General features: G+C 35.9%; 1 protein-coding gene across 1 annotated transcript in view; it reads left to right on the top strand.

Annotated features, from left to right (window-relative positions):
• The window catches only part of ERICH3 (glutamate rich 3), a 183,426-nt gene that overhangs the window by 17,612 nt on the left and 153,980 nt on the right, over window positions 1-11,834 (top strand). Inside the window, exons 5-6 of the mRNA XM_007949631.1 lie at window positions 3,703-3,831; window positions 8,406-8,564. Of these exons, the coding sequence (XP_007947822.1) occupies window positions 3,703-3,831; window positions 8,406-8,564 (288 nt within the window). The remainder of the gene's footprint in view (window positions 1-3,702; window positions 3,832-8,405; window positions 8,565-11,834) is intronic.

The following is an 11,834-nucleotide window of genomic DNA, read 5'->3' as shown; positions in this document are numbered from 1 at the left end:
TTCCCTTCAAGGCTCAGGGGTCCAGGATTATCTTCTGTGTCTGTGTTAATTGATTTCCCTTTTCTTTGTTGAAGAGGGTCTGTGCAGTCTTTCTGCCCAGTCCACCATCTTGCCTCGTTCTTCCTAGAAGATCGTCAGATGTATCTTTGCTGAAAGCAAAGAATACCATAAAAATATTTACCTGTTTTTTATTGACTATGCAAAGGCATTTGCTGTGTGGATCATGACAAATTATGATAACATTGTAAAGAATCAGAATTCTAAAATAGTTAATTGTACTCATGAGGAACCAACACATAGACCAAGAGGCAGTCATTTGAACTGAACATGAGGATAATACATGATTTTAAATCAGGAAAAGTGTGTTTCAGGGTTGTATTCTTTCACCATATCCATTCAGTCCATATCCTGAGCAAGTAATCTGAAAAGCTGGATTATTTGAAGGGGAGCATGGCATTAGGATTGTAGTTAGATTCATTAACAACCTGACATTTGTAGATGATACCACCTTACTTGCTGAAACTGAAGAGGACTTGAAGTGCTTACTGATGATTATCAAAGCTCTGGCAGCATAGTGCCTAAGGCATTTGATTGCTAACCAGAAGGCTGGCTGTTTAAACCCACCAGTCACTCCTCTCAGAAGCAAGGTTGGGCAATCTACTTCCATAATGATTCTGCTTTGGAAACCCAAGGAGGGGTCACTATGAGTTGGGTCCAACTCGACAGCATGTAACAACAACAACAATTGCCTTCAGTATGGATTATACTACAACATGAAGAAAACAAAAAGTTTCACAACTGGACCAATAGGCAACATCATGATAAACAGAGAAAAGATTGGAGTTGTCAGGGATTTCATTTTACTTGTATCCACAATCAATGCCCTTGGAAGCAGTAGTCAAGAAATCAAGCAATGTATTGCATTGGGCAAATCTGCTGTAAAAGGCCTCTTTAAAGTGTTAAGAGCAAAGATGTCATTTTGAATACTAAGGTGCACCTGACCCAAGACATGATATTTTCAATAGCCTCATATGCATGTGAGAGCTAAACAATGAATATTGTTGTTGTTGTTGTTATGTGCCTTCGAGTCATAAGGAAGACCAAAGAGGAAATGATTCATTTGAATTGTGGTGTTAATGAAGAATATTGAATGTACTGTGGACTGCTAGAAGAATAAATAAATCTGTCTTGGAGGAAGTACAATTGGACTCCTCCTTAGAAGTGAGAATGACCATACTTTGTCTCTTGTGCTTTGTTCATGTTATCAAAAGGGACAATTCCTTGTGAAAGAATATCATGCTTGATAAAGTAGAGGGTCAGCAAAAAAAGGGAAGGCCTCAACGAGATGAATTGTCACAGCTGTGAGAATGGTTATGGCAACAATTGTGAAGAATGGCAAAGGACCAGACAGTGTTTTGTTCTCTTGCACATAGGGTCACTATGAGTAGGAAACAACTCAACATACCTAACAACAACCATGGCTAATGATTGGAAGCATTTCTTCATGTGTTTCTTGGCCCACCTGTATTATTTCTGTGGTGAAGTGTCTGTCCATGTCCTCTGCTCATTTTTAATAGGATTTTTTTTGAGGTGTTGAAGTTTTTTATAGCTCTTTGATCCATCTTGTGTTAGCCTTTGTATATGGTGTGAATTATGGATCCTATTTCATTTTTCTGCAAATAGACATCCAGTTTTTGTCTGCACCATTTGTTAAAGAGACTCCCTCTTACTTTGTCCTTTTGTTGAAGATCAGCTCTCCATAGATGGATGGATTTACTTCTGTGAACTCAATCCTGTTCCATTGATCCTCTGTGTCTGTCAGTATACTAGTACCAGGCTGTTTTGACTACTGTGGCTGTATAGTAGGTTTTGCGACTGGGAAGTGTAAAGCCTCCTATTTTGTTTCTTTGGTAGTGATTTGCTTATCTGGCATCTCTTTCCTTTGCATATAAAGTTGGTGATTATTATTATTATTATTATTATTATTATTATTATTATTATTTGTCTCTTTAAAGAATGATGATGGAATCCAGATTGGGTTTGTGTTATGTCTGAATGGGGCATTTTTGAATTCTTTACTTGGTTTCTAGTTTTCTATTTCATGTCCCTTCATTGCAGGGAACTTATGGAATATATAAATTTAAATCAACAGCTGAGAAGTTCAATTGGGCAAGTATGAAATGTTTCCATTTAGGTTGGCAGTTTAACTCAATTTCTTGAGTCATTCAGACTCACATACTGTTTTTAATTTTCTGTGCAGTATTACAAATGTGAGGGCTAAATCGTATCTCACAAACTGATGAATATTTTTAAAGCTTCTGTGGAATAACTGGCTATATAAGACTATAATTTTTCCCTTTTGCCTGATAGACTCAAATCTGTTCATTCTATCATGGTCAAAAGATAATCATGTTATAAAACTGTTGTTATATAATAGAAGATAGGTCAGTTTTTCAAGATCAGAGAACCTGGTGTGCAGAGATTTGGTATTATTTCAACTTTGCAGATATTGTCCTATATCAAGGACTGAGTTATATATTCTGTAATTTATCTGTTGGAATTTTGATGGAGAAAAATGGTTGCTGGAATTGAAGGGTAACCAGCACTGCCTGAAACAACTATTATATATCTATGCTTCATTCACCCTCATCCACACTACCAGAAACACAAACCTAGCTACAGGGTCATATTACAGATTAAGAGAGGATCACTACTGACACTCCAGTTCCTCCCTGTATGATTTCTATTTGCAATAGTTTTTACGTTATAGATGCATCTAGGGAAAGATATGTTTTAGGTTCTCTTTATTTATTATATCTCTCTTTTTTGTTTATGGTCTTATTTAATGCTTTTTTTATATTTCATTGTGGTAAACTATGTATAACATAAACTTTTGCATGTAAACCATTTTTAAGTGTACAGTTCAGTGGTATTCATTACATTCGCAATGTTGCACAACTTTCACCAATATCTACTTCCAAAAGTTTTTCATCACCCCAAGTGAAAGCTATTTGATTATTTTTTCAGGTAGCAAAATAATGTGCCCTGGTATTCTCTTCTGCTCAGACTAGTGAAGAGTATTGTGCCTTTTATAGCAATCTGCTCAAAGCAGATTAAGAAATATATTATTGTTAAAAGTGAAGATATACTGTTTCTGTTTCTCTGAGTACAACAAAAAGCACTCAATTTTCTGCCCTTCACCCCCATACCTCACTTCTCAATGCAGCTTGGAAAACTTCTACTATGATAAGCCTCAGAAGTGACGCTTTTGAAAAGATTCTTCTATCATATGTTGTTGTTGTTATGTACTATCGAGTCAGACCAACTCATAGTGACCCCTCCTTGGGTTTCCGAGGCAGTATCACTATGGAAGTAGATTGCCCCATCTTCCTTCCGAGGAGTGGCTGGGGTGTTTGAACCACCAGCCTTCTGGTTAGCAGTCAAGTGCCTTAGCCACTATGCTACCAGAGCTCCCATAGTATGTCTTATAATGAACTTAATTTTTAATTATGCATCTATTGCTAACCAGAAGGTCAGTGGTTCAAACCCACCAGCCACTCCATGGAAGGAAGACTGGGCAATCTACTTCCATAAAGATTTACAACCTCAGAAACCCAAAGGGGGTTACTATGAGTTGAAGTTGACTCTGTGGCAGTGGGTTTGGTTTTGGTTTCTTCTCTGAATCACTTTTTTTTCCCCTAGCAGGACCCCACCAAACAGTCTATAGAAAATAACATGCCAATACTGTCTCCTCGTCCACCAGTTGGCCAGAAGAGTAACCTGGGACAAAGTGTTCTGATTGATGAATTACATTCTAGTCCGTTAACACGGGTGAGTAATATAAAGCACTCTGTCATGCACTATCTCAACTAATTAATTATAGATTTAATTAGTATCAGAAAAATTGTTCTCTGGGAACCTGTCAGTAGAATCCTGAAAATCCTACTAAATGAAAACATTGTCTTATTTATATCTGTTCCCTGTGTTTCCACTGAAGTCTTGCCCCCAACAATATCACCCATGTCAAATCCATTTCATATGTTAATGCTAGATTACTTGTCTTGAAGTGTGCATTTCTTATGCCACTTACATGCCCCAATACTTTCACTGGCTCTCTGTCACCTATAGAAAAGTCTAGACTCTTTCATCTGACATTTGAGAGCCTAAACCACATTACTCCAATTTAGAGATCCAATATTATTCCCCACGATTACCCTTTAGCACCCTACAAGGCAGGAAAAATTAAACATACATGTTCTATAGTTAATGACGTCTGGATATTGTTCTCGTTTCCTCTACTCCCACCTTATCTGGAAAGCTACTTTATGCACAGAGATTCAGTGGTATAGTATAATATATTGGTCCAGATATTAAAACTTGTTTCTTTTATCAAAAGAATGTGCACAAACTCTAAGATAAAAAATAATTAAATGTGCAGAAATTCTAAGTAAAGAAATTTCATACTGACATTGTAGTCCAGCTTGATTCCTTTATAATCTAAAGGTGTAGTTTGCTTGAAAGAAGGAACGTGGAAAGAATAAAATATAGGAAAAAATTTGCAAAATATTCACTGTAGATTGATGGTTTACGTTGTAAATGAATTGCTTGATCATGTCTTTATTCTTTGTGTAGCCTAATATATTTCCTTGTTAGCATGCACATTTTTTTGGATTGCACAATATTTATAGAGAAACCATAATGCTTTCCCAGACTGAAAAAGCAGATTCATCATATATAGTGCCAAGCTTTGACATTTTTCAAAAGGTAAATATGTTTTCATATTTCCCGATGAATAACTCAAGTTATGAAAAGCAACTATCTTCCTTTTGTTGTTACTGTATTTCTGGGTTTGATTTGAATATATATTATGTATACAAATAATCATGAGATGGAAAATTCACTAGACTCTCAAAAGCTTAACCCGGGAGAAACAAAAGAAACAATCAAGTGCTGTTTTCTCTCTTCTCACCTGTTTCAGCAAGGAAAAACCCTTGAAAGGCTTTCTTTTCAATTTTCCAGTTGAGCACCCTCAATAAATAGTTTATGATACATCCAGGAGATCTTAATGTGGCTGGAGTGAGAAAGTAATTTAAAAATTACAGGAAACACTGACACCAGCACTTCAAAAGCCTTTCCATCTGCAAAGCCACAGTTCCTCACTTGGCCACCCCTACAGTGCATCTGCACCATGAGGGCTATCTACTAAGGCTTTGGAATTGTAGTTCCCATTTTATAGAAATTTAGATCTTTTCTTTTTGCTTTTCCACCTTTATATCCATTGAATTTGACCCCTGACCTCTACTTGCCATTGAGATAATAATCCTTTGGGGATATTGGTGTAGATTTTTCTTTTTAAACTTTCTTGAGTGGATAAGGAAAGCATCCGGTGAATAGTTATTGTACTTGGTTATCACTAATTGCTCCTAAACTTTCAAAATAGCATATAATCTTGTAGCCAAACTATTCTCATTAAAACTGTGGAAAGTCATTCAGCTAAATCCACTTGGAAAATTCACCCCTAGAGATCTTCCACTAAGAAATAGAAGCACTCAGCTAAGCTGAGTAATCACCAGGTAGTCAAATTCAATTCACATTCTGGTATAGTTTTGAGAGCATTAAGCTACAATGCCATGTTTATTCCAAGAAAATATATTATGAACAATTTAAAATATAGCAAATTTAAGGTAGTATCTGATGTATACTAGAACAGTTTGTAGCTCACAGCTGTTTGCTAATGGCATGGATTTGTTTTTAGAGATATATGTAATCAGTTAAACATCTGACTGCCACATTCATCTAACTGAATGATATTTGTATGCAAATGTGGGGAAATAAAATTTAGAACACAACCACCAATAGATCATGTTCTAGTTTGCTGTAGCTCCTTTCTTGATTTCTTATATGAGATTTCCACTGTTTCTGTGTTCAATTGGATTATTTGACAATAGAGAGTCTTAAATCACGTTTGGTTTACAGATTTCAAAAGAAATCTGTTGGGTAATCTGACTCCCTTGTACAGAAACCTTTAGTTTATTTTCTCCTGTGGGTTTTAAAACTTTTCACTTTTTGTCCCATATGTGCTTATATCCAGTTTCTTTGAATCAAATGTCACTCTAGTCACTCCAGTTGTCTTCCTGTATCAGTAGTGATGCAGGTTTGCATGTAGACCCCAAATAGCAATGTCTTAAACTTAAGTGTCCCCTTCTCACCACAACACATTCACATATAAAACTCTCAGCTGGTGTGACATCTCTGCTCTATGAAGCCATCAAGAACCCAGACTCTTTTCATGCCATTGATCTGCCAAAATTAGGGTTTTGCTTTCATCTGCATTAACCAAGATGGTGTATCACTATATGGATATTTCAACCAGACAGAAGGGTTGAAAGGTGAAAGTGGAGGCACGATATGTAAGTTTCATATATCACTTCTGCTCGTATCTTATTGGCCAAAACTAAGGCACACATCTACACAGAGTTAAAAGGGATGCTGAGAAATACAGTATTTATTTAGCATAGTCATGTTGCCAGCTAAAAACTCTATTACTAGCAAAGAAAACAAAAACTCATTGGGGAATAACTGTTATCTTTACTACTTTCCCATGTTTTCTTACAACTGATATTTAAGCTCTCTTACTTAGATGTTGAAATTTGCATTTTTTTTTTTTTAATTTTGCTCATCTGTTTTATTCTCTTGCTTAACCATTTGGATAAAACCTAACTGCTTCTGTGAAACTTTAATTTTTACTTGCCTCATTGGCCTACTCTAAATATTCTAGGAAATTCTAAGTTCTGTTAGTTCCTCAGTATTTTGCTATTGTCATCTATTTGGCAGTATTTGTGTGGTTCATTTGGCTCTAATTTTCTTGCATCAACATTAGGTGTAAAAAATTACTTTTCATCTCCTTTCAGTGCTTATAATGGGAATTCAGTGAATGTTGACTTAACAAAATCAGAGAGTTCATGACATATGACATGCTTTTCAAAGATACACTAAAACTGATTTTGGTAGTAAGAGCTATCTAATCTTCATTTCTTATGCATGTGCATACAGTTTTCCAGGGTTGAATATTTGTTGTTCACCATTACATTTCTTTAAAGTCAATGTATTAAGCCTTATATACCATCTTTCAAACCCTCTTGCCCAAACATGCATATCTTCTTCTTGATGGGTTTATACTACCTTGTGGTTATAGAACAACTAGGCCCAAAAGCTCAATTTTCCACCTTTGAAACATTGCTGATCTTTATGCTAAAATTAAAATATTCTGTCAGTGCCTCAAAAGGCGCTGCCAATGCTGTGTACTGACACTTTTGGTATCCTTTGCAGAACATTCTTGTTTGGAAAATGCACCAGTCAGGGTCTCAGCAGGAAACAGATGGCTCACACAAATAGGGTAATTAGCAAGTGTTTAATAAAGAAGCCATTACAAAGACATAGACTGGATTAAGAAGCCACATCACCAAGGTCCAAGGAAGAAGGGGGAAGGTTGGATACTAGGACCAGCAGAGAGTATCTGTAAAAGAGGGCTTCCCAACAGGAGCTGTGGACTGTGGTAGAGGGAGAGGCCCAGCTGGCCCACCAAAACCCTGGTAGGCAAAGTCCAGGAGAATTAAGACCTCAACCTCTTCCTTTTGTCCTTTGATCTCCTGCTCATGCCTCTCATTGGCTGAATCCAGTTGGAATCCTGAGGTGAGTGTAGTCCATAAAGATATGACCCTCAGGGCTCAGAGCAGGGTAGAAACTAGGGAGGACAGTAGATCTAGAGAGACAAATGGAAACAACCCAATACATAAAACATCGTTTTTGTCTTCCAAAGTGGCCAGTTACCATTTTTTATTTTTGTTTTGTGAATGTTTCAAGGAATAGGTTGAATAAATGCACTATATTTAAACATCCACTTTTCCTCTTTTGTTTGAGTCATATTGTTTGCTTTTGCTTCAGCAGTAATCATAAGGCTTAAAGAACTCACAGCAGAGTTTATGTTGAAAACACTGAAATAAAAATGAGTCCATTCTAATCATATCCCTTTAGACTTCCAAAATAGGAATGTTATTCAACTTAATGTTTAATTGAGCAAAAGTATTCTCTGTACAGTATTAATTAGATATTGTCTGTGAGTTTATAGTATGCATAAAAATACAGGAATGCAAGAGAGGACATCTCTTTTGTCTAGAATACTCTATAATTGTGGCATTCTGTTATGTAAAGGGCTCCAACACCATATGTTTTAACAAATACTTTGGGTCATAAGGGTATGTAAAATGGAAGGACATAATTAAAGTTTAATCTGTTCAGTAAAAAGGCACATTAATTACTCTAGGCAATTTGTTGGGTTATTAATTGGTTCTGGAGACATGTCAAGATACTAACTAAAATGGATTTTTTTCTTCTTAATTGTCCAGACAGCCCCTAGACCATATACTGCACCAGGAAATATGCAGCCTCCAATTCGATTGCAGCCTCTTTCCAGTAATCCTTCAATAGGAACTGTTCCAAAGATAACTACCAGGCCAAGATCCAAAACCTCAATGCTGGAAAATGAAACTCCATTTCCTATTGGGGTAAAAGATATCTTTTTATACTTGATTATTAGTTTATCACAGTTTTTAAGATGCTTTATTGATATATTCAGTGAAATTTATGTTGTGCATCAATTTGATGGAAATGGATATTATTAAACACTTACTATGTACTTCTGTTTAATTATATTTTATTCTAACTGGAACATCTATCCTCTTTGTGTTATTGATCAAGAAGAATAAAGAACAGATCTGTAATAATGTAAGGTGATGTCTCATTAATTTGAAGGACTGATTGAAAAACAAAGAAGAAAGACTTTTATTGTCAGATATGACTTCTATCAGAATAGACTCAGTGTTGATTTCTTGCAAATTTTAAATGCATGAAACCTAGAAAATGAAATTTTCTAAGAATAGGTTTGCATTTGTATGCCGACTTACATTCTCATCAGTGTATGAAATTACCTCCAGTTTGACTCTTGAGAAGGTTGAGTATAGGAGGAAAAGAATGTTCCTCTTTTAAAAATGCTGAGTTAATCATAGATAGGAATTTGACTCTACTTGCCTTTCAAGGCTTTGTCTTGGGTTATTTTCACTTGTTATAACAGAGCACAGGAAAGAAGTATGGTAACCATAAAATATGAGCTACTTAAACAAGGAGTAATTAGGACTGAATAATCAGGGAGTGTTTTGTTTGTAGTTCTAACAACGAAGAAGAAACATTTGCCAGCTTAAGAAAGAAGATGTGTCATGAGTGCAATTGTCATTATGTTCATATGGGTGAATTTAGTTCCATTCCTTATTAGGAAGCACAAGTTATAAGAAATGAAGATATTTTTATCTTTAACTGACAGATAACCCTGACACTAAGAAATTAATTCAGACAAATAAATTATTGTGTTTGACAGTAAAAGTATAAATATCATTCTTAAAATAATAGCTAATATTTTAATCCATTTAATGTGCTTTTTAGTTTGCAAAGTACTTTTCACAATCTTTATTTCAGTTAATTTAATAGTAGTTTCTCAGAAATCAGGAGAAATTATTTGAAAAGTGGTATAACTTTGCTTAGGGAAGACTGCTTAGAACGAGGCTGGAACTTGTGGGGTTGTAAGTCAATTAGGTTGGCACTCTCTAGGATCTAGTCTTCATTTTGAGGGCCTAGAGTTTCCCGTTTCAGCCAGTATCCAGGAATGAGAGTGTCTAACCTGATAGATTGTCTCAGATTATCTAAAATAACTCTCACAACAGGCTCATTTCCCCCCACCCCCGTTGTAATCCAAAATAGACAGCAAAATCAAAATCAAGAGTCATTTTATTAATTCACCGAGAGCTATCAAATGATCAAAGTTCATAGAAGCAGTATATTCCCCTCCTGTAGGCAGACCTACATGAGAAGTCAGATCACAATGAGAAGGTTGCCTGGTGAGTGTGGAATCAGAACGGGAGGATATGATGGAATGGAATGTTAGTGGTATCAGGCTAACATGGCTTGATGCACCCATCTCATTCAAGGAATGAACTTGCCAAGGATACCAGAAAACTCAAAGGTCTTTGGCTGAAATCCTCTGTATCCTTCTGAAATGACTTTGCTACTAGGACTAGAAATATTCAAAATCCAATGGGTGGGATGTTCTCTCTCTTAGATAGTACTCAGGTGTACATTTTCCACATTTACGAAGGTGATTATATATTCTTTATAAAGTTCCTATAAGTAGTAACTCTACTTTTATTGACAAATTTACTGTTAGGTATGTGGACAATATCAGTCAGATAATTTCTGCTGGCTAGGGAAAGGTTTTTTTTTAATTTTTTTTAATGTGATTTTCTAATTCTGATCTGAAACACTGGGTAGATTTGCTAATTAAATTCATACAGGGCCTTTTATGATCTGTTTCCAAGTTGTTGGTATATGGGTGATTGAAGGATAAGCACTTAGTTGTAGCTCACATGAACTGATAAGATTAAGATCAATTCCATGTTAATTTTGACTAGCTAAACTCACTTATTCACTAAATATTTATTGGACACTTATTATGGACTAGGCATTGCTATAAGAGTTAGGGATATATCAATGATCAATATAGACAAATGTCTTTAAATTATTAGAACTTATAATGTATTTCTGGAACTCTGGATTGCACTGTAGTTAAAACATTGAGCTGCTAGCCAAAAGTATGGCACTTTGAACCCACCAGCTGCTCCATGGGAGAAAGAGGAGGAAGTCTACTTCTGTAAAGATTTACAGCCTTGGAAACCCTAAGGGACAGTTTAACTCTGTCACTAAGGAGCTCTGGTGGTACAGTGCTTAAGGCATTTGACTGCTAACCAGAGGGTTGGCGGTTCAAACTCACCAAGCACTCTGTGGAAGGAAGACTGGGCAATCTACTTCCATAAAGATTTACGTCCTTGGAACCCAATGGGGGTTGCTATGAGTTGAAATTGACTTGATAGCAGTGGATTTTTTTTTTTTCTTTTTTCTTTTGGATAGGGTCACAATGACATGTGACAGTGGGTTTGGTTTGATTTGGGTTATAGTGTAACGAAGGCACCCTGGTGACACAGTGGGTAAAGTGCTTAGCTGCTAACCAAAAGGTTGGCAGTTTGAAACCATCCACAATACCATGAGAGAAATATGTGGTAATCTCCTTTTGTAAAGATTACAGTCTAGGACACCCTATGGAGTAGTTGTACTCTGTTCTATAGGGTCTCCATGAGTTGGTTGATTTGATGGCAGCATTTTTTTTTAATGTTGTTATGTACATAGGCAAACATATTTCAAAAAGATGTAAGTTTTTTCAATAGCATTGGTGATGACAATGATTTAATATAAAATAAGACAAAATATTACTGAGGAAGAATAGTTATCTGCATAATTACTGAGTAGGTAGTGAGCACCCAATAAATTTAGTATAAAGATATGGTGGACCATGAGGAGGACCTCAGCCTTCATGACCCTGAGACCAGAAGGACTAGATGGTGCCCAGCTACTAATGCCAATTACTCTGAAAGGGATCAAAATTGGAGAACCTGAATAGGGTGGGAGGAAAAATGTGCAATAAAATTCAAAAACACAAAAATGACCAGAATTAATAAATAGACTACCAAGCATAATTCAAAATGCACCAATAGCAGAAGAGAAGCCAGATGATTGGGACCTTCTAAAAATTAAATTTTTATGTTCTTCCAAAGACTTCTCCAAAAGAGTCAAAAGAGAACCTACAGATTGGGAAAAAATATTTGGTAATAACATATCTGACAAGGGACTTATCTCTAGAATTTATAGAACACTCCAACACCTCAAGAACAAAA

This window comes from Orycteropus afer, unplaced genomic scaffold (assembly GCF_000298275.1).
Source record: "Orycteropus afer afer isolate SDZICR_OR568_19922 unplaced genomic scaffold, OryAfe1.0 scaffold00248, whole genome shotgun sequence".
NCBI classification, from domain to species: Eukaryota; Metazoa; Chordata; class Mammalia; order Tubulidentata; family Orycteropodidae; genus Orycteropus; species Orycteropus afer.
Note: the sequence above shows the minus strand (reverse complement) of the source record. Positions and strands in the feature narration are given on the sequence as shown.